At 41.4% G+C, this 20737-nt stretch overlaps 1 protein-coding gene across 2 annotated transcripts in view; it reads left to right on the top strand.

Annotated features, from left to right (window-relative positions):
• LOC103465092 (cadherin-4-like) overlaps positions 1-20737 on the top strand; it is a 321198-nt gene that overhangs the window by 122547 nt on the left and 177914 nt on the right. For both annotated transcript variants that reach the window (XM_008409644.3, XM_008409643.3), the window contains exon 3: positions 2071-2094. In XM_008409644.3, the coding sequence (XP_008407866.1) occupies positions 2071-2094 (24 nt within the window). The remainder of the gene's footprint in view (positions 1-2070; positions 2095-20737) is intronic.

Genomic DNA, 20737 nt, shown 5'->3' with positions numbered 1-20737 from the left:
TTAGCAGACATTTCCAACAAAACCTCCTTTAATTTGCTTTATATTCAGTAGCGTCCTTTCAAGTTTTACATTGTTTCAAACTTTCTAATTAAAAGGGACGTCTTCTGAAGGAAGGGGGCAATAAACAGCTCTTCTTTGTCTGTAAAACTTTCTCATGCAATATTTTATGTGGTGAACACATTCTGATTCCTATTCACCTACCAAAATTCACCGTAAGCTTCATGCACCTATTTTCTTGGTGATGTTGAGTCTCCCATCACCGCGCCTTGAAAAAGTTACACATTTCCTACAGAAGAACCTTCATTTTTGCCTTTAGAGGTGAAAGACTTAAATCTGTTGCAGTTTCTCTGCCGACTTTAACCCTTGTATGTCGAAATGGACGCTGTTACATCCATTGCGGGCGCCTACATTTATCAAGGCGACATCATTTAAAAAACAAGTTTTACACACGTAAAACTTGTATCATTTTCCACAGCCCTCTACGTTTGCCTCAGTCCTCGCACGCACAAGGGTTAAGCAGCTATCGCACCTTTTCCGATCTTCCAGTTTAAATGTTTTTTAAACTGGAATATTAAGCAAATTTAGTGAAACATCAAGCTCTGTTCTGATTATGTCTCCTTTTGAATAGACTCTGTACTAAAGGGATGAAGCTGATGCATAAGGACTGAGACTGCTGCCTGTGCAGTGATGTCATCAGGTCTTTCTTTTTTTTTGACCGGTTGCCTGATATTTGAATATCTTTGGTAGTTACAAAGGTATTTGCTAAATTAATCAGAAAACGGGTCAGGCTGCTTACAGCTGGAGCCACTTCAGGCTCTTGGCATGCTGAGGTGAGAGAATCAACTAGCTATAGCCTGATGTTAAGTAACACTACTGAGTCTTTGCTGTGATGTTAAATAGCTCTTGCATAAATGCAGTTGCAGTTCAGTGATCATACCACATAATGTTTCTGCTAGAACTGGACAATAAATCATTTTTATCTATTAATCGAAATTTTTAGGAAGATTTCAGTTTTGGAAAATCAGATATCCATTGGGTTTCCATAGTGATAGTGATGTCACTCTTCCTATTACCTTCCACGTTGTTTTAAAGGCTCAGACTCTCATGAAATAAAAACAAGATTTTGAAAATACATATATATATTTTCTAATTTCTTTTCAAGAATAGAAAGCAGGAACAAAGAAGGCTGGACAGGACAGACCAACTGCAAAGGTTTTCCAAAGCAAAGTAGTGAAAAGGAAATACTAGGTGATCTCTTAGACTCTTACAGCCAAACACTGTTTCACATAATTCAAAAAGTTCCTTTTCACTCTCATCTGACAGGAGCTCCTTCTAGTGCAGGGAAACCCTCATTAGTACAGAAGCATGTCAATACAAACACACACTACGATTATTTTGTGTCAAAAAAACACCTTTGAAAACCATGTTTCATTTTCCTTCCCATTAAAGATTCTGCACCACTTTGTGTTTGTCAGGTAGCATTCCGATGAAATATCTTTAAAAAGTTTGCGGCTGCAAAACAACCACATGTGGAAAAAGTTCACGAGGGTTGCAAGTGGTACTGCAACAAATTGTAACCTGTTGCAATTGTGTGCGCAGACGGCAGCGCGCAATTCTCTGAAGTTTTTTTATTTATTTTTTTTTTATTGACAAAACATAAGAGACAACACAGACATCACATCAGGTGTTTGAAGATAAAGATGAATTTTGCTGCCGGAGGCGATGATACAAAAAAATAAGGCAAAGAAGAAGAAAAAAAAAAACAGACTTGAATCCTGTTTTTTAAATGAAGTCGCCTTGATAAATGTAGGCGACTGCAATGGATGTAACAGCAAATTTTCCTCAGTAGTTTCTTCACTTTATGTCGCATTTACATCCTCGTCCTGCTACTGTTTCTGACTTTCCATTAATCTTCAGGAATTGATCTGCTGGCTCCCCTTGTTTACCTGTGTCTTTAATATCGCACTGCCACTTTCCCTGAAACCTATAATGTTCTAATCATCACTGTCTCTCTCTCTCTCTTCCGCCTCCTCCCCCATCCCTCCTCTCCTCCCTCTTTCTTTGTGACAGACACCACCGTGTCCAGCAAGCGTGGTAAGTAGCACAGCCGCTCACTCACATGATGTGAAGGGAACCGCTCTCAGATGCTTAGTCTCGGTTGGGGTCGGGGCGGGCGGAGACGGGGGGGGGGGGCAGCTGAGACACAAACACCATTTGCATCACCGGGATGCTGTTTCCTCCCCCCTCCCCTCTCAATCACAGTGAATGTCACAGCAAATGTTGAAAATGAGGGGAGAAGCATCAAGCGAAGGCAATTATGAAAGCAGCATCCACACACCCATGTGGCCAATCAGAATTTCAGTTTAGCATATTTTCTCTGCATGCTCTTCGCTTCGACCTACTTAGTCAATTTACCCCCTTTTGACTCCAATAGTACTCAATAACAAGCCGAGAGGGAGCATCGTTTTCTTTTCCATTCTCTTCTTTTCGTTTCTTTTCTTTTTTTTTTCTTTGAGTCTCTGCAACTCTAATGGACTCCGTCTCAGTTTAGACTAAATAAAGGGTAGATGGATCTCTTTCCCTCCCATCCTACTACTCTGTGGTGTCTCTGTGGTGTAGTCACTTCTGGCTTCCTGAAACTCTTTGTCCCCTGAATGTGAAAGTCCATCTGCTGTTCTGCCTTTTGTTTCTCTCTACGATTTGCCGGCGCGATTGTGCGTCGTCCAGCTATCCGGACCGGGCGCTCGTTCTCTCCCAGGGCTTTGTTTTCTGCTGATGCACCTTTTTGTACGTGTTGTCCAGATGAAGCTGAGACAAAAGCGGGGAATCTGGCTGAACTCTCCTCGACTGGTGGCGGTTTGAGGTGACCGCCGCCGAGTCACGCTGATTTGACCAGGCCTGTAGCAATGACCGATTTTGCTGGACAATAAATTGCCCCAGAAGTTATTGCGATAACCGATAATATTATTCTTTTGAGAGCATTTTCATGTAATATAACGGTAATGGCAATAATTCTCAATCTTCTTCAATCGACTTTAAATTCTCCTGTGTATTTAACATTGGAAGACATTTTAAAAAATCCAAAGTAAATAATGAAAGCAACAGAAACATCAAATTAAAGGAATTTCATAACTGTGCACCAGACTGAAGACTGTCGTCATCCAGTTTTAGGTTGAAAGACGGAAACAAAAAAAATCCTGTAAATGGAAATTGTAGAGTTCGTTTAAGTTTATCGTGAGATGGAATTAATTTTCTGCTCGTTGCGACAGGCCTAGATCCGGCAGCATCAGCCGGGAGTGGTAGACAGATATCCAGACGCTGGGAGAGTCTGGTCTGGGCAACATCAAAGAGTCAGCAGGGGAACAGGAGCATAAAGCTGCAGTTTAGATTGGGCCCTTGAGGGGGGCTTTACATGTGTGTGTGTGTGCAGCTGGGATATACTTTGCTTGCTGGTGGAGGAGGTGATGATACACAGCACAGTGAAGCTGTGTGATCAATATTTCATTGCTGAGCTAGCAACAGTGTTCTGTGTTTCTGTTTGGGTTTTTTTTTCTTTTTTTCAAATGCAGCCAGGATTCAGGGAGAAAAAAGAGGCAACAGGAAGCCACAAAAATATCAACATTTGCTTTAATTTGTGGTGTTGATTTTGGACTCCTTGCTGCTCCTGCCAGAGACGGTGACTCTGGACTCAGACTTGCGAAGGCGGGAGCAAAGGCCAGAGCCACACTGACCTCCTCACTTGTTTGAAACTTCAGACTCAAATGAGACTCTTGGTCCGGGATTTGATGTTTTCACCGCATGTAATCAGAGGTGAAAGCAAACCAGTCAATAAGTTACAGATGTCAGCTCTGTTCAAACTCTGCCAAATGGTTTATTAGCTAGGGTTAGGGTTACATACTGTAGCCCCCTGTTGTCTAACATTCATTTCTGATTATTTCAGAACCAAAACCAATAAATCAGAATATCATCAAAAAAAGCTAATTTACCTTTATAGTTGTATTCCAAAAGTTAAACTCGCATAAATTCATTAAATAGTGACATCTAACCATAATTTTTTTCTGTTAGGTTCGATGATTTTGGCTGACCAACATATGAAAACATTAAATTCACTTTCTCGAATAATTTGAATATTACATGAGACCATTTTAAAAGAGATTTCTAACAAAATAAATATTGGCCAACTGAAAAGTCTGCAGATATGCTGCACATGATATGCATTCAACACATCAATGAGTCAATATTATGCATGGATGAAAAAAAAAAAAGCATGTATATATATATTTATATATATCTGAGGGCCGGCACTTTTACGTATCGATTTTGATGATTTAGTTGCATAGATTTTTAGCTTTTTTTAAAATTTTAATGCAATTAATCTTGTTTTGTTTTTTGTTGTTGTTAATTTTAAGGTACAAATACAAAGGTTCCAGCCAGAACCATTTGTATTTGCGTGTTTCTGGTACGCCTGCAAATCTGATGCACAGGTGGCACCAGAAGACAGTGAAAGATGACAAAGCTGCTTCTCTTGACTTACTGTGGGTTAATTTTTGCTTAAAAATACAATGATCTGAAAGAGACTATTGTTGTGTTCAAGTTGTGCAAAAACCTATCAAATCTTAAATACAGTCTCAAAACACGTTGCTCCGATCAGGAGTGATCAGGAGTTCCTGAAACACATGACAGCAGAATAGTAGGACTTTGCACCAATCCGATGGTTGGATAATCCAAATAACAGATTAAAAACAATACATGTCTTTGTTGTTGAGCTCATATGTCTGTTTACTCAATAATGTAGTAGAAGAAAAGGATTTTTGAATGAAAGAAGTTGCTTGTTTTGTCCATCTAGTTCTCAGTTAAATTGCCATTAAGTGTTCAAATTTAATCTCAAACACGATTAAAAGTTTTAATCCGGTTTCACCGATATTATATAAATATCTGGATTATTGCATCATTACTGAATTGCAGTTCTTCAAAATGAAAGCCCCTGCTGTTTAAGTCAAGTAGAAGCTCAAATGTTAATCTTTGTTTTTTTTTTTTTGTTTTTTTTGCATACATGTATATTTTATTTATAATTGGGTAACTATGCTTCGGTTAAGTTCAAAATGATGTGCAACCGTTTATAAGAGGTTTCTGAATGATGGATCACTCTCTCAAAAAAAAAAAAAAAAAAAAGCCACTAAATGACTGTTTGCTCCGTATGGAGATAAAACCATAAATAAATTATTTGAATTCATATTAATCTGAGAGAATTTTTATGTCAGTCAGTAGAGATTTGAGACTCGACCAAAGTGACCTCTGCTCGACCGCTCGTGGTTTGTTCCTCCCTGCCTTCTTTTCTTCTTGCCACGCTGTGGCGCGGTCCCATAATGTGAGCCGTTTTCCATAATAAAAGGTGGAGAAAGACAACATAAAGTGATAAGGAATTAAAAAAGCGATGAGAGAGAGTGAAGCCAGGGCAACGTCTGTTTGTCCTTGCTCGCTCTCCGTAGCGCAGTCAGCAGTAAGTAATCCAGAAAATTGCCCGTCGTTCAGCAGAGTGCCCGTTATTCGTGCCTTTCGAATTCCAGTTTATCCTACATGCGTGTGTTTTTTTCTGGACCGTATGTTACAACGCCGTACCTGCCGTGAGAATCTGACGTGTTTCTCCGTCTCTTCCCGTACTTAACAAGCTCTCTGCGCGCCCTCGGCGGGGCCGGGGCCTGTTTGGAGTCTGCTGACGGGCGTCCTCAATCTGAAGTGGCTGCTGCCGCGTCCTCTCCCCTCTCCAGGCTTAATTGGCTGTACCTGAGGCAGGAGGGCAAGGTGTACTGGCGATAAGAGGAAAATGCTGTTCTTGGCTGGTTTTGGTGTCCTTATCTATAATCTCCAGATTGATTATGGCTTTCCTCTGTCGGCTTTAAAACTGTTCGACCCCTAACAACCTGATAGAAAAAAAATTAAATAAAACCCTCGACTAAAACATATTGAACTGCCTTACACTGATCTTAAACTCAGCTCGGTTGTGGACGTCATTAGGATTCATGTCGGAGACGACGTCACCGGTCAGCATCTTTCTTTTTTTCTTTATCAGCCTAATTAACAAGGCTATTTCTGCAAGCTGTTGCTCGTGGATGCAAACAGTTTCAAGAGTTTGTGATGAGTTGAAGGTGTGTCTCTTTCTTCCGGTGGTGATTACGCCAGCCTCCAACACACAAATGTGTATCTGCCATGCATTTCAATGGTGTATGGAAATATGTGGCTATAAGTAAATGTCTCAGTTTTACCTTGATGCACATTAGTTTTAGTTATTCGTTCACACAGCGGCCAGATGCGACCTGAATCAGCTTTCTTTTTTTTTGTCCATATTTGATCTGTATATGAACGCCTAATATTTTCAGCACCCCAAAAAAAAAAAAAAACACTTCATAAGAGGTACCAAATCGTCTGCGTCTGCAGTGTGAACGGTCACATTGCATTTTATCTGACTTTTATGTCACCGACATGCAACACCATAATTCTGCACCAGAAAAAGCCGGATGCGGCGGATCGGGACGCAAACGACGGCTGCAGATTACGATAACGAACTCAGGGAAGAAGTCAGTGCAACGCGTCACAGTCCCTCCGCTCTCGGCTCTGACTACGCATCGAAACACACAGAAGATGCAGTCGGTGCTCCACAACAAGCCACAGCGATCAGCTGCTGGCTCCGTTTGTGTTGTTTCGATCTTGCGACGATGCTGTCGGCTCTCATTGGTGAATAAACTCTAAAATATAAACGCTTTCACCCAGTGTTACTACTGGAAAACGTGCGGTGTTGTGTGACGTCGGTGTCCTTTTGTGTGTGCAGGCCTCTTTGGGAATGTAAATCGTTCACACACACGTCTGACTGCGGTTGGAATTAATCAGTAGCATGAATGATCAAGCAACAAGATAAAAATAACAAAATCTGATTTCAGCAAAAAATCGGAAAATGAACAGAGACCTTCTGTGCGAACGCAGCCGTACATGTGTTTCATTTAAGCATAATTGTCAAACAATGCAGCCAAGTTCAGTTTATTATTTAAATTAGTCTGAAAGTGTGTCGTCTAAGGAACCCCAGCAGCTCGCGTCGACTCTTTGACGTCTCCTGGATGAGGACGTAGAGACGGGGAGACGGTTGCTGGCATTGAGTCATTGACGATGTAGGAATCCCTCCGACTCGCTGACCGAGGAGTACTTTGCATGTTAAAGGAAAGTAAAACGCCAATGTCAACCACAGCTCTGTTAGGAGTGAGAAACGCAGCTAAAGAGATAAACTCTGAGCCAGATGAAAGAGGACACACAGGGTTAGTCACAGTAAAAGCTCAGGCAAAAGCTTCATCTAGGAGGGAGACGGGGCCAAGTGTGCCATCTGTGGAAGGAGAACATTACGCTACAAAAATGCAAAATCTTATCAAGTATTTTTGGTCTAGTTTCTAGTTCACTTGAACTAAGACAAAACTAACTTACAAGTAACCTTTCAGCAAGATGTAGGAGCTTGTTTTAAGCTAATAATCTCTTAATGTTGATGAAAATCATTAACCCTTAAAACCAGCTCCGATATCTTGCTGAAAAGTTACTTGTTAGTAGTACAATTTTCTTATTTCAATTGTACTAAGATATTTGCCCTGAAAACTAGACAAAGATACTTGGTAAGATTTAGTGTTTTTACAGTGCAGGTCGTAGTAAGCAGCAGTAGTTCACTTCTTTTTTTCATGACATCACATTAACACTTACCATCAAAACATTCCCACTGCTCTGTTTAGGCAAAGCCCCGATTTCACATTATCACGGCATCATTTCATACACGGAGTCAAAGAGATGATGTGCTCTGTATGTAAAACCATATTTCGAAGTGCAATGGACTTAATAATAGAAGCGACAGAATGTGTGTTTCTCCGTCACTCAACACAAAGCCTCCTGAAGCCGCAAGAGGAAAACGTTACACATAGAAGCGGCACACAGATGCTGCATTTCCTGTCCTTCACAGTCTGAGAAGCTGCTGAAGCTGAAAAAAGGTGTTGCTACAACAAAACAGATTTACCAGCTTTCTCGTCAGAATTTGTTTCGAGTCATGATGAATGGGTAGCTAAATTTCAAAGATGATTTTAGTGATAAAATAGACAAGCCGGGCCAATTTTGCTTAGAAAATAACACTATGACACGATGTAAAGCTGGAAAAAAAAGCTGATTTTACACAACATCGCCCCTTTAATTTCAATATATAAAGAAGAAAAAAAATCCACATTTCTGCTGATCACTAGTCAAACTCGGTCATCGTGAAACGTGTCTGGAATTGGTTGATGAATCTCCAGCCATTCAAAATTCCCTGCATCATAAAAGAGAAGGGATTAAAATGGATTCATCGCAGTTAAAGTAACAATAAAACACAGCCAGCTTTTTGGCTTTTCAAAGTGTGCATTAGATGATGGTGATGATGTCGTTGACTTTCTATTTACTCTCTCTGCCTTCAAATTGCCCGTCTGTGAAGTGGCTGGTTGTCCGGTTCACGATGGGATCAACACCCTGGCAAACAGACTTTCTCATGTGGGCCAAAAAAAAAAACATCATTTGAATTTTTCTCATGTGCCACAGCTAACGACTCCACATGTGAACGAGATGCGACGTCCTCTGCAGTCCTTGCGCTCTCTCATCCTCCGCTCTCCCTGCTCGTTCTCTGGGTCTGAGTAGCCGCTGGAGCTGGAAGAACCAGCTAATGGCTTGTGAAATGCCTCCGAAGCCAAAGCAGCAACAGGAAGTTAATTTCTCTAAATCCGTCTTAAAACAACGAAAGCAGTGACGAGGCCCGACAGCGCAGAGAGAGGAGCCGGCGGGGCGATCCGGCTTTCCTTTAAATGTGTCAGCGAAGGTCTTTCCAGCGAGCTTTCTGGACGTATGCTGCCTGATTTACTGTTGCAAATCCTTTATCTGCAGACTGATGTGCCTAATGGGGTCGATCTTTGGTTCATTATCAGTGATGCTGACGTCGGTCATTTTAGAAGATGCACTTTTGTCACCTTCCCATCTATGTAGGTGAAGTAGGATTGCTGGATAATGTAAAATGTTTAGGAAAAAGACACATGTATCGATATCGTTAGCATCGAATGCCTTTGCAGGAAGAACTCCCGATCATGTCCACGTATCCTCTCTGAGCTGTGGTGAGGCGTGCAGCCTCTTCCGCCTCACTTCCCCCTCAGCACCAATTAAAACTGTTTTTCTGCCGCACATCTCGACTTGATGAAGACAAGCCAGCAAGAGCTCTCGAAGTAAAGTCGCGCAGCGCCTGTGTTGGTGGGTGATTTGTGCAACAGAGGAAGGAAAACAAACAAGCCTTAAAAAAATGGCGCCTCTTTTCTCCTGTTTGGTTTTGGGCCGCGCTGTTTGGGGGGTGGGATGTCGTGGAACCTGCTGAAAACGAGAAAGGACTTGAAATCTGCTTAATTTCTTTTTTTTCTTTCCATGCTAAGACTTCGAGCACCGTCAACAATTATTACTGTGGAAAAGGGAAGAAGAAGAAAAAAATTAAAAGTGCTGCTGGAAGCTGCTTGATCTCGCGGCTTCGACCAGCTGAATGGAAACCAGCTTTGCTCTGGCCTTTTCGCTACAAAGGCTGAGCGAGCCAAGGCACAGAGGACACTGCCTAATGGCTACCAGTCTGGCTTTTCCCACAGGATTACATGTTTGAGAAAGATAAAATTTGATCTATGTATGTGTATATATATATATATATATATATATATATATATATATATATATATATATATGTAATTTATTTTTTCATCTCCAAGACAAAGGGCTTCTTTTTTGTGATGCAGCTGAGAGCAGACAGGAAAACCTTCTGAAGCAGTCAAGGCTGGAGTTTGGAGAATATAGATGAGGAATGTCTGCGGGGTTTGAAGAAATCGTTTCACTTTAACTTTTTCTGAGGGATGCATCCATCAGAGCTCTGCTGCCGATTTCTGGTTTTCCAGTCAAGGGCTGACCTGCCATTATTGGTTATTTTTAGCCGGTTCTGGTGTGAGAGAGACGTTACAGTAAAACTGGGTTTGCTGACTCTTTAAAAAATGGGATGAGAGAGCCAAACATTTCATGGAGGAATCAAAAGGTTTCACATCCAATGGGATCCTTGTTGGGCGTTTGTGGATAACCATGCAGTCTAAACAAGGTACGGCAAATAAATCTGCAAATCTTCTTAATGTTGTTCAGATCTCAAAATAGTAAAAAGTTACACAGGTTGAACAGAGTATTTTGATTTCAACAGAGCAGTACAAGTCAATGTAGATCAAAGACATAAAATTGACTTCCCATTTTTCTCTTATTAATTTCCCAGTCTTGGGTCATTTGCGTTCTCCTCGTCTGTCTCCTGTCCAATTAATGTCCAGTAAATCCTCAAAAATTGCATTTATGTGGCAAATTTTATGAACAGATTCATTTTTGCCTTTTTAGGTCGGGAGAAAACCTAATTTATTTGGCCAAACTCAATGACTGGGTGTTCCCAAGTCGTCGTTTAAGTCACTGAATATTTCTGGTCCCTTTTACTATGAAAGACAAATGAAAGGATAAAACCTGCTGATTAAAAAAATATATACATATATAACCTTTATGTTGGTGCTTAAATTTCCCAAACATTTTCTCCTGGGCTCCCCCAGTGGTTCCCAAACTTTTTCTCCTGGGCTCCCCCAGTGGTTTCCAAACATTTTCTGGGGCCCCCCTATGGATTACAAATAGCTGTCTGGTTGAACGACTTTTGCTAGCGAGCCGGAGGGGTGGGGGATCGACTTTTTTGGGGGGCAAAATGAATGTACGTAGCTGAACATAGACAACATCAGTAGCCTACAGGCTACTTGTTAAGCTTAAGGTGATGTATTGATATTAGCTAGCTAGTCATCTTTTAGCTAACTTTACCTGCATTCAACAGGTTTACTCAACAGTCTGTTAATTTGGGGGGAAAACTGTGAAAAGTTTTTTGCGTTTTGCTGCCATGATTCTAACACACCTGCATAGCTCTGCACAGCAGCAGCAGGTCTCCTTCACTGCCGCACAGGTCTAAATCCAGGGCGAGCGTCTTAGTGCTCATGTTGCGTTTAAAGGCGGCTCGGAAAAAAGGTTACCACATTTTAACAACGGATTAAACAGTTTTAACTGCTGTTAAAAGTGACAGAGGAGACAGATATGGGAAGTGTGGAAGCCCCTACTGTATCAAATTGACATGGGATTAATAGAGTTGGCCATTCTAAGGTAAAAACCCAGCTCATACAGCGTTCAGGTTTTTTTTTCTTCATCCAGACGGCTTCCCGCGCCCCCCCCCTGCAATGGCACGGCGCCCTCTACGGGGCGCGCCCCACAGTTTGGGAACCTCTGCCCTAGAGAATTTTAAGACATCTGTGCATTTCGGTCGTGTTTTCCATAAAATCCTTCCCAGAACCTGAAGCGGCCGGTGGGTCTGACTTCAGACACCCTGATACAGCAGAGCTGTTAGTCGGCGTGTGGACCCAGAGCTTCTCCCTTGTATCCTACCCCCAGTCATCATTAATAATTCGGTCAACACGCCGGCTCTCGACACCTCAGACAACCCGAGTCCTTTTGTATTCTTGGAAGCCTGCTGAATTTTAAATGAATAAAACTCAAAGTAAAAAAGAAAATGTTTACGTGGTGTTTTTGCCACGGAGGTAGAGCTCAACGCAGATGGAAAGCTTACACACAGAACAAGGTGAATCATCCCTGATCCCAGTCGCCCACTTCTCCTGCATATTTTTCATGTTGTCACTGGAGATGGACAGTCTGCAGATGTTAATGACATGAGGGGAAATGAATTCAGCTTCGTGTGCTTTCCATGAAAACGTTAAAAGAAATCAGGGCAGGAGAGAGATGGGAACTCCAGTTTCAGATTCAGACTTGACATGCGGTCTGAGACTCAAATCTTGACGATTTTCAGGACTAAAAGCAGCTCTGTGTTCATTCTCTTTTGAATGAATACGCTTTCATTGTTAACCAGTGATGTTACGGCTGTAGCTTCATGAAACTGACCACAGGATTATCCTTTCGAAACGCTATTACATTTCCCAAACTTTCTCATTTAACCAATATTTTCAGTTTGTCATTGTTAAGCCAGCAGTGTCGTTAAAAAGAAACTATATCTTTGTCAAATTGAAGCACTTCCTGTTAAATTCATAATAGGTTGGAAATTCTGCTTTATGAATTGAAATGTTGAACTATTTGTTAATTTAACAAATCCTTGAAATTAGCTCACAGTGCCAAAGTAGCAATCTGTGCGTTCGTATTTTGCAGAACGTAGAAAATTATCAGAATCCACCAAAAAAGATCTACCAACATTGCTAGATAAATCGTGTTTCATGACCGACGGAGCTCAAAAAGATGAAACGGTGCAGATGTTCTGCGTTCAACCTTCCTGTTACCTGCTGAAAGTCTCGCTCTTCTGATCTGAATCCAAAAACAGACATTCCTGCTGGATCTTGGTTCCGTTCCTCCTTTTGTTTGTAAGTAAAGACAATAACATCTCTTTGAGCACTACTTCCTGCTTCTGCTTATATCTGCATCCTGGTCTTTTATTAGCATGCCACCATGTATAACCAAGCAGTTAGATCTCACTTCATTTTGTTTTTACCCAGACTGAGACTAATGAAGTCACATTTCCTGGGGTTAATTATACCAACATTATGGGAGATATTAGCGAACAGTAAATGGCGCTACCCTCTTGAGCATCTCACTGTTTCATCATCGCCTCCCGCTGTGGGAGTCTTTACCCTTCTCCAGCCTTCCCTCCGTCCCATTATTTATCATTTCTTCTTAGCACTTTCCAGGCAGATCCTCCCCTTTTCTTCGCAGCACGGCCGGATTGGACGGTACAGCAGCATAACGAGCTGAAGACACGACAAAGTCCTTCCCAATTTGAGGGGTTTAGACCATTATTAAAGCCAATCCTCGCCGCCTGGAACCAACAGTTAAATTACTCTCTGCTGAATGAAAGACAAGCAGCTTTTTTTTTAGCTCCTCCCTGTTTTCCTCTCCCTTCCTCCTTCCCTGGCAGAGCTGCATGGCGGCACAAGAGCATCTTTGGAAGTGTGTCAATCCCGAAGATTCAGGGTTAGAATCGTAACGCGCCGCTGTACTGATATTCCCCAAGAGGTCCGGACCTCAAAAAGACTCGCTCATGATTGGCGTCTGGGTTTGCACGGAGAGCGTTACTCTTTTCCAAAAAGAAGAAGGTGGAGGAGGTGAAGAGGAGAGGGGGGCAAGGAAACGAAAAAGCAGGGCAGTTTTCTGCACATTTCACTCCAGACACTTAGCTTCTAAAATGCATACAAACTACTTAAGTTTTCTTTCATGTAAGGATACCTTGGAGATGTCTTGGCGCTGGCTTTTAACACTTTTCATTTGGTGCTTTTCTCATTCAAATGAGGCTTTCGGCAGCAACGGTTTGGCTGTCAATCACAGCTATCTCCCTGTGTTCTTTATAGAGGCAGAGATTAATTTACAACTTTTGGGATGTGTTGAATTCGTGTGTGTGTGTATGTGTGCGTGTGTGTGCATAAATGCACAAATAAGCCTGCTGATTAAGATTACCACTTGAGCTGCCTTCATGAGGTCCATATCAACATTCTAGCTGACAGAACCTGCTGAGTTCCTCTCTCTTTTTTTATGACATTTATTCCAACAGCACTTCCCTCCATGTAACCAGATGGATTTAATCGACCCTAACTTGACACATTAATGTCATCGAAACTCTTTCCGACTCCATTCTGCTCGGCTGCACTGGATTTTTACTTTTTTTTTTTTTCTTTTTTTTTTTGTAGGGGTTTCGTGGCAAATTTGGCATGTGGAGCACATCCCATCTCTCGGAGCCTTTTCCATTAGTGACATAACAGTGCTATGTAATTATTGCTCATCTGCATTTGAAAGTAGATGCCATTAAAAGCTGAAAAATTAAGCGGTGAAATTGCTAAAGTTAAGCACGTTCCACTTGTTTAGTTAACTTGCACATGCAGAGACTTTCTGGCTCTAAGCGGGTTATTTAGACGTTCTCATTTGCATGCAGTCACATAGGGCATGAGTGTCGTATCAATTTGTGGGCTTTTATGTTATCTAGACCCATTTTTCAGGTTTGAAAGCTAGTACTACAAACAACTTAAACGTACAAAAAAAACTAATCTTTTACAAGAAAATGTCAACCTATTTTAGATATTTGCATCTCTACCTAGAGTCAACATTATACATTTAGATTGAGATGTGAATACATGCATACATATGCTCATTGTTTGTAGCCGCTAGCTAGTTTTACATCTATTTTTCGTTGGATGTTTGACCATTTTCTTAGCTGAATTTGTAGAACCCATTTAAAGTGTTTGGATTACTGAAGTTTTCAGGCAACTTACAGAAAGTTCAGTTGGTTTGAATTCAGAGCCAATAAAGAAGAGCAAAGTGAGTCGGCTTCGACAGGTCACTGCCTCGATGGTGTCCAGCTGTCTGACCAAAGTACTTCTGGGGAGAAGTTTTATGTTTAGATGAGACCAAGATGACAGAAAGTACGCTCACCGGCCACTTCATTAGGTACACCTCGCTAGTACTGGGTTCAACTCCCTTTGGCCTTAATCCTTTGTGGCAGAGATTCAACAAGGTGCTGGAAACATTCCTCAGAGAGTCTGGTCCATATTGACATAATAGCATCACATAGGTGCTGTGGATTTGTCAGCTTTACATCCATGATGCCGATCTCCCGTTCCACCACATCCCAAAGGTTTCTATTGGATTGAGATCTGGTGACTGTGGAGGCCATTCGAGTTCAGTGAACTCTTTGTTCAAGAAACCGCTATAAGATGATTCATGCTTTATGACATGGCTCCCTGCTGGAAGTAGCCATCAGAAGATGGATACACTGTGGTCATAAAGGGATGGACATGGTCAGCAACAGTACTCAGGTAGACTGTGGCGTTGACATGATGAGCCCAAAGTGTGCCAGGGAAATATCCCCCACACCATTTCACCACCACCAGCCTGAACCGTTGATACAAGGCAGGACAGACCCACGCTTTCATGTTGTTCACGCCAAATTCTGACTCGACCATCCGAATGTCGCAGCTGAAATCAAGACTCATCAGACCAGGCAACATTTTCCAATCTTCTATTGTCCAGTTTTGGTGAGCCTGTGTGAATTGTAGCCTCAGCTTCCTGTTCTTAGCTGACAGGAGTGGCACCCGGTGTGGTTTTCTGCTGCTGTAGCCCGTCCGCCTCGAAGTTTGACAGGTTGTGCATTCAGAGATGTCCTTCTGCATGCCTCGGTCGTAACAAGTTTAAACTAGCAACCTCATTCAAATCTCAAACCTTAAACTCAGACAGAACAATGATCCCAAGCAAACAAGAAAACTGGTTTCTGAACAGACAAACCAGGAAGTTGTTACGTTTCTGGAACATCTAAGACCTAAACTCTTGTTAATGAACGGGCAATGGGGAAAAGAAGCCAACTAATGTCAATGGACTCTGCCGATTCTGATGGGAACAGCAGTCAAATATACAAATGATGTCAGAAAAGGTTTGGATGAGTGCGAAAGGTGTGTGTGTTTTCCCTGCAGTACACTTAACCAAATTTTAAAGAGGATGCATCTATAATTTAAACTTATTCCTGTTTTTAGAAATCATTGAAATGTCTGAATAATTATTATAATGATACAACTCTTATAAGAAGGGCTTAAATAAACCAATAGGTAAAGTGATAATCCTGCCCATTACGCCAGCTGATCCCTGGCCTCCTGCGCCAAACAATGGGAGGCATCATCACTTTTCACGGAGAGGGAGCGAAACGTGAGAATCGCTGCTCAAGGTGCTCAAGGTGCTCTCTATGGTATATTTTCAGTAGTTTGCTCAGTGAGGGCTCAGGAGGCATTCTCTGTAACCTGTGACAAACTCTTAATTTCCTTTTCCTTTCCCAGCGTGTTACTGTCAAAATCACTTAGCTGTTGCAATTTTCCTCCTCGTCTTCCACAGAGAAGCGGGTCGGTTCACTTTCCCAGCCTGAGCCCAGCAGAGCAGAGCGGCCCGATGATGGTTTAAGCACTGAAAACAATTACGTTTGATTCTGCTTTCACAGAGCTTCATTTTTTTTTTTACCCTGTATAAATTAAAGATGGATACCTGGTGCAGTTTTAACTCATCTTTGGAGCAACGCTCTTCCGTTGCCGTTGGTGTTTGTATTTTCTCGTTTCTTCTTTATATTCAATAGGTCTTGCCGTATTTTTATTTATTTTTTTGCTCCTCGGTGTTCATTATTGTTGAAAGGCAAACAATTTTTTAGTTTATTCTTGTGTTCTGTTCTTTGAGCAACTGGATTTTGTTCTCTTAGATCAGTCTTGTTTTTCTCCGTGTTTTGTAGCTTATTTAAGTTCAGCTTCTGTGTTTTTGTTCACCTTTTCTCAGGCTGCCGGTCCACAGCTGCACCCAGTCACCTTCTCTCCTCACCTGCACCCAGTGTCATTCTTCCTTAGAAAGTATAACTCTCTGGTTTCATTGTTAGATTCTCCCATTATCCCACTTGTTTCTCTGCCCATTCACTCTCTGTGTTCAGACAGCAGGAAAATGCCACCCAAATCCATTTTGCCCTACTGAAAACTTACATTTGACTTTTTCACTGCATCAGATTTTTTTTTTATACCTCTAAAAAAATGTCATTTTTACCCCTTCCATAAATGGCATTAAATTGGATTGATTGCTTTCAAAGCGTCTGCAGTGTGAATGATCGCATCGCGTTTTATCGGACGTTTATGCCACTGATGTGAGATATGCGACGCAATTCTGGACCCTCTAGCAGAGGCTAGCTGCGGCAAATGTGGACGCAAACAATGGCTGAAAATTATAATAATGTCATCATGAAAGACGCCCGTCGCTGAAGCCAGTCCCACCGCTCTCGGCTCTGACGACACATCCAGTCAAACTTCTCTACAGATGTTGCAGTTAATGCTCCACAAATAAACTATAGGTATTTATTGTGCTGTTTTTTTTTTTCCAATGTTAGCTTTCTTAGTGTTAACCTTTTGACAAAACTGTTGGCTCCCATTTTTGACAAAACTTTAAAAGCGATCCATAGTTGGTGGGATCAATTATTACTTCCAAAAGAGTAATTATTACTCCTGTGGAACATCAATGTTCTTGTTCTGCTAATGGGGGGTGAGGGAAGGCGCTTTGGGATCAGAAACCGTTCAAGTCTGACCACATCTAATTGGTCACATGAGCAACCATGCAAAATAAATCAGATTTCAGTTAAAATAAAAAATTAAAAAATGAACCAACCTGCTGTGTGAATGCTTGTTATTGCAGGACTCTGATAATCTCCACCCGTCTCTGCACTTGGGTCTTTTTACAACCTGCTAACCGTGACGCTTTGTTTGTTGCGTTTTTTTCCTGCAAGTCCAACGTTATGGCTCGGTTTAATGCTCTTGGATGTTTTTTATTGCATGAAAGTGGTGGATCAAGGTCACATTTTTTGACTTCTGGATTACCCTTTAGCTCATAAATATCACCAAAAAAAAACACCCTCCTTAAATTCAATAAATTCCACAGACACCTGAACTAAATCTGTTCTAAACATTATTTTGTATTTTCATACATTAGGAACTATGAGATGCATCAGCCTGGAGATGCAGTTTATGTTTTATACAAGTTGAATTCCTCTAGCTTGTTAATTTATTATGACTACCCTACACAGCCTATTAGTTTAAATAATTTTCGGTGTTTTGCTGCTCAAGACTAACTGGGGCAGAAATGCGTGAGCATCACCAGATTTGACTATGAACAAACCCCAAAGCCCTAACAAGCCAATTAAAGTCTGAGACCTTGGTTAGAGTCATAGGAGCTCAAATCATCACTGAGCTATTTTCCATATTTTAACTGTAAAATTTTTGTTTTTCTTTTCTGCAATTAAGCTTCTTTTTTTTTTTTATTTTCAAAATGCCCTTGGAGGAATCCAAACACTTTCAGAGGAAGCTCAAGGAAAGTAGGTGAGAACATGTCTCACTAATTATCGAGCTGAAATTCAGAAAAAAAACGTGTTTCTGTTACCAAAGTCAGAAATGCTCCAACATGAACCATTGATTCCAGTATGGATATTTCAACTTTTCTTTTTTTTTGCAGCAGAATAATATGTAATTAAATAAGATAAATAATCTTGAACTTGTAGAATATTAAACAAAACCAAAAAAAAAAACCCAACAGAATGAGTTTATCACTTTTCCAGGCTAAAATGTCACATCACTTTTACCAGCAGGAAAGATTTTCAAACTCCATCGCTTTTATGTCAAACACGTACGGTACAAAATTTATGTTTACTGACCTTCACTGTTAGTGAACTAAGCTGACCTTAACACATTCTGCCTGAAGCACGGTGGAGGATCTGTGATGGTGTGGACCAACGGATTTGGAAACCTTGTCGAAATGCACAAAACCAGGATCTCTGTAAAACACTGGGAGACTTTACATCAAAATGTCATCACTTGTCAACCTGCTCATTGTTGGCCATCTTGCCTCTGAATCTCGGCAGGGATCTTATTGGTCCTCCCTGTTCTACCAGTGCAGCTGTAAAATCTTCTAACATAATGAGAAAAAAAACACACACACAGTCCAAAACTTAACACCTACCTGCCCGTTTTGCTGAATAAGGATCTGCTTGCATCGAGTTCCACTTGGGGACGAGCTACGGCTCGTTTTAGCTGCGTCTCCTGACAGCAGATCCAAAAACCTATAACCGCGAGGACTGACCCAGCCCTAGATTAGCTGAACCGCTCCGTCTTATGAGAGGAGTTTTTGTTCCCTGTGAGAAATATTTGTTCCGACCAATCCTAAGACATTTGTTTCCATCGGTTAGTGTTTTATCGCATGCGTGCGGTTTGGATTGATCGACCCGCTCTGCTCTCCTGATATGTTTTGCTTTGAAGTGAATGAGGAAAAAGAACATTATCACCAGCTCAGCCCTACAGAAAAAAAAAAAACAGCAAAAGTACAAACCGTTTTCCCTTCACCCCGCTTCTCCAGCTCCATCATTCTCTCTCTCCCTGCCAGCCGTTCTGTAGATTAGCTCTGCAACGTGCTGCTGTAGGAATGAGGCCAGCTAGAATCAAACATTAATCAGCTGCTGTTTTATAAGACACAGGAAGCTCCTATAGTCCCTGGGTCTCCCTCCTTTATGCCCCCGGCCTGCCCTACCACCAAATGTTAATGTGACCGCCATTACTCATTTATGAGCTGCTCACTGTGTGCTGACCAAAGCCCGATGGCCTGGCATTGTGGTGCACTGCAGGTGGATAAATGTGCCTAGGCAGCAGGGGCAAGGCCAGGTTTCCTTTTTTTTTTTTTTTTAAGGAAAAATGAGTTGTGTCTGAGGAACTTTTTTTTTTTTTTTTTTTTTTTTTTTTTTTGGGTGGATTATCACCTGAAATAGGATTGAAGTGTTAGGCTGTTGGGCTAGAAGGTGTCAGGTTTTTTAGCTGATAATGTACGAAGTAAGAGAACACAATGGAAATGAAGAAAAACAAAAAGGGAATCTTCATAAAAATCTCACCGTCTCCGTGTTGAGGCTGCGTGCTGCAGCGCACGCAGACAGGCGGTTCTGAGACGAGTTCCTCTCGGTATCCAGGACACCGTGCGCACCAGGAGCCGTCCTTATTCTTAGCGTGCCGGCATCACAAAGTGACACGTGCGCACATTGTTTTCCGAGTTGCGGTGGTGGGTCCCAGGTCGTGGAGCGAAAAAGTCATTCTGACGACGCACGCACACACACACACACACACTCACACATATAGATTCTCAGATCTTTAGGACAAAGTGTGCTTTAAGGGTAAAAAAGATGAAGCAGCTAAATATCAGAGGGCGTGAAAGGCGCATATAGATCACGGTTAATAATTCATGGTGCACTAGAGCTGAGAAAGTGACATATTTATTGCAAACTTGGTGCAACTTCAAAGTATTTTTTTTGAAGTTGGAGCCAAACCAGTTTAGATGTCACTTTAACATGATGCTGTATTCTATTTCATCTTGCAGAACATTAGCTAAGTTTGTGGTTAGGGTTCTGCGTATAGCCTCAAGCTAATGTTGACTTCCTGATCACAGTAGTAGCCGTCGCAAAATCCACAGTGAGCGCGAGTGGTGTGGGCTAGAGAGACGAACCGTTTCCTCTCCTTTTGTTTGGTTGCCAACCAGTCCTTGATGCTGGTAACCAGTTCTTTTTCTGGTTCAAAAACACACAATTTTTGTTATCGCATTCTTCAGGTCCAAAGTATTTTGCATGGAATAACCGAGAGAGTGGTGGAGCAACCGGATTTTTATTCAACTGTGTGCAAAAAAGAGACAAATTCAGCTGTTTGGGGAATATTTTTGGTCACAACAAGCACGAATCACAGAGTGTGATTTAGAAGAACACCTCCCAGCAGATTTCAAGTCTCGTTCAATAAATTAGAAAATATGTTCAGATGAGACTCTCTTGTCAGATTCTACGTAGCTCTAGAAAAATCGTCTTTGAGCAGATATTAAACATCACTTTTATCAAGCCCACATTTATGTATCCATTCTCTCATTTTGTCATGCGCTATAAGCAGAAAATCATTAACAGGAATACAGGCTTGGAAACAACAATCTGTGTGTAATTACTGTATTTTTGTTTAATTTTATTGAAATAAACCTTTTAATGGTGTAATTTATCAATGGATTTTATCCTTTATACTCAGTATTGTAGCTAATGACA

The sequence above is a fragment of the Poecilia reticulata genome, chromosome 5 (assembly GCF_904066995.2).
Source record: "Poecilia reticulata chromosome 5, P_reticulata-male-v2, whole genome shotgun sequence".
Classification (NCBI taxonomy): domain Eukaryota; kingdom Metazoa; phylum Chordata; class Actinopteri; order Cyprinodontiformes; family Poeciliidae; genus Poecilia; species Poecilia reticulata.
Note: the sequence above shows the minus strand (reverse complement) of the source record. Positions and strands in the feature narration are given on the sequence as shown.